The 2842-nt window shown below is 36.2% G+C and overlaps 1 protein-coding gene across 1 annotated transcript; it reads right to left on the bottom strand.

The window, feature by feature from the left end:
• Positions 1-1150: 1150 nt before the first annotated feature.
• LOC131395824 (olfactory receptor 8K5-like) lies at positions 1151-2326 on the bottom strand. The gene has a single exon (XM_058527641.1). It carries the CDS (start codon positions 2126-2128, stop codon positions 1187-1189), a length of 942 nt encoding a protein of 313 aa, XP_058383624.1. The 5' UTR covers positions 2129-2326; the 3' UTR covers positions 1151-1186.
• Positions 2327-2842: the final 516 nt, after the last annotated feature.

Here is a 2842-nt window from a genome sequence, read left to right as displayed (position 1 = left end):
TGGCTTCATTTTGGGTAATCTTTACTGTGATATGTTTAAGTGTAGTTATTTCCTTTCCAGTGTATAATCTGCTGTTACTTTCATTCAAAAAATATTTGTTCATATCTAACATTGTATTTTAATCTCTACAGGTCCCATCTGGTTATTTTTTAATCTTTCAATTGTCTCCTTAGAACGTTAGTGTTTTGTTAAATCATTCAGTATATTGAACATATTTATAGTCTGTTTTAAGGTCTTTAGCTGATAATTCTATCATCACTGTCTTTTAAGGATCTACTTTAATCATCTCCTGGGTGGCAGCACATGTTCTTGCTTTTAGGCATGTTTAGCATTTGTGGTTGGATGCTGAATATCATAAATTTTATGTTAATAAATGCTAGTTTCTGTCTTCCTAAAAGAATGTTAAATGTTTTAAACAAAGATCAATTTGCTCTTTTTGAGACTTGTTTTCAAACTATATGAGTAGGGGTCTGTGGTAGCTTTTACCTCTAAGATCTCTCCTGGATGCCCAAGTGTTGAACAAGGACTCTCTACTCTGGCTTTTTGGAACTCTAATGTCTTCCTGCTCTGTATGCTCTCTGGAATTGTTCAGCTTACAATTCCATGATCAGTCTTTTAATAGCCTTGTGGACCTGCACTGTAGACATGCCCAAGTTAGGGTTCAGACACCAACTCAAGGAGATCTTGTAATGTAATTACTTTCAATGCAAATGGATTAAATTCTCCAAAGGCAGAGATGGGCAGAACGCATTTAAAAAATCATGATCCAACTATATGCTGTCTGCAAGAGACTCACTTTGTTTACATTGTTGTTTTAGGTTCAGAAAATACAGTGAAAACAAGATTGTAAAGATATGTGATTTAAAAAAAAACTGACAGAAGCAAACATGTAGTTTACCGATGTAGAGCTTAATAAGTGTTTCCTTTGGGAGAAATGTGAGGTTCTATGGGATCACTAAAGGAAACACTGAATCAAAAATAAAGAATGTTGGGGAGGGAGTGACAGTTAATTGAGATCTAAAATATGAGAATTAACTTTGCTGAATATAAAGGGAAAAATATATTTGTACATTATAATTAGTTTTTGTTCTGGAACCAAAAACAATGTAATTATATCTATAAGAAACTTTATTAAATGACATTTGCCTTTATCATAGTTTATTAGAACAACATTCTATATTAAATATTAGATACAAAGTTTACACTGATTCTTAAAGACTCTGTGGAAGGCATTTATTACCTCTTTGTTCCTTAAGCTGTAGATCAATGGGTTCAGCATGGGGATCACTAAAGTGTAAAACACAGAGGCCATTTTATCAGTGTCAAAGGAATGAGTGGATTTGGGCTGCATGTACGTAAACAGTAGAGACCCATAGAATACAACTACCACTGTCAGATGAGAGCCACATGTAGAGAAAGCTTTTTTCCTGCCCTTTGCAGAATGCATTCGAAATATGGCTATCAGAATGAGTATGTAGGACACTAGGACTACCAGGAGGGAAGAGATCAAATTCAATGCTGAAAATAGTATGATCAACAATTCTATTTCTCTTGCATTTGAGCAGAGCATACGTAACAAGGGAACACTATCACAGTAAAAATGACTGATGACGTTAGAGCCACAGAAGGTCATTGTAAAAATCCTGGCAGTGAACATTAGAGCCTGCAAAGTGCTGTAGAGGTATGGAATGCCTACCAGCACATGACAAAGTCTCTGGGACATGATCACACTGTAGAGCAAAGGGTTACAGATCGCCAGATAACGGTCATAGGCCATGGCCGACAAGATGAAAAGTTCATTGATTACGAACGTAAGGAAGAAAACCAACTGTGTGGCACATGCACAATAGGAAATGGTATTTTGATCTACAACAAAATTTACCAGCATCTTGGGACAAATGACAGTAGCATTACCAAGGTCAATGAAAGCCAGGTGTTTGATAAAAAAATACATAGGTGTGTGTAGGCGGGAGTCCACCTGGGTCAAGATGATCATACCCAGATTGCCCACCACTGTGACTGTGTAGATGATGAGGAAGATCCAAAACAGGGGAACCTGCAGCTCAGGCCACCTTGTGACTCCCATCAGAATGAATTCTGTCAACAATGTTAGATTCTGTTGGCCCATTTAGTCCCGTTAAATCTTCAGGGAAGAAACAGAGAGGTTGTTATTAGCTTTCATGTAGTGCCATCTAAACACATTATATTTTGTAGACAGACTGGGGATTTTGCCTCACAATGGAGCAGAAAATTAATTCCCATCCCTTCTTTTAAAACTGAAATAAATGATAGAATATTCTACTTTCCAAGAGGATGGATCCAAATGAAACACATGTACCATTATGACAGATTAAACTCTAAGTAGACTCAGCAATGTTTGGAACATCTGCATTGATTTAAAAAGCCATATAGGTATTAATATAGAAATATTAGGCTTTATGTTTTCTACGCAATGGCATCACAAGTATTCTTTACTACACTTCCATTTTTGTCTGAGAATTCTTGTGGAATTTTGACATTCTTAAAGAGACAGGAAGAGATAATGTAAAGCTAATGAAGTTTAATATTTAGGGCCCTTCATTTGTACTTTCAAGGCCCTGGGTGGGGCCTTAGCAACAACCTCACAATGAGATATATCTTTGTAAAAGTTGCAAATATAAAATATTTTAACCTTGATCCATTAAGCCCACTTTCTCTTTCCATTTCAACTTTTGCTCCATCACACTTCAACTAATGTCAGGATGCACTGGTGTGTCTGCACTCATTTGTAGGGTCCAGCTAAGGGAAGATTGAGTTATTTGATATTTAGTGGGTATGTTTATACGATTCAAAATCATTGACA

Source organism: Diceros bicornis, chromosome 31, assembly GCF_020826845.1.
Source record: "Diceros bicornis minor isolate mBicDic1 chromosome 31, mDicBic1.mat.cur, whole genome shotgun sequence".
Classification (NCBI taxonomy): Eukaryota; Metazoa; Chordata; class Mammalia; order Perissodactyla; family Rhinocerotidae; genus Diceros; species Diceros bicornis.
Note: the sequence above shows the minus strand (reverse complement) of the source record. Positions and strands in the feature narration are given on the sequence as shown.

Bases quoted from the DNA above. Each gene is read 5' to 3' on its own strand.
- LOC131395824 (XM_058527641.1), bottom strand. From the start codon at position 2,128: ATGGGCCAACAGAATCTAACATTGTTGACAGAATTCATTCTGATGGGA.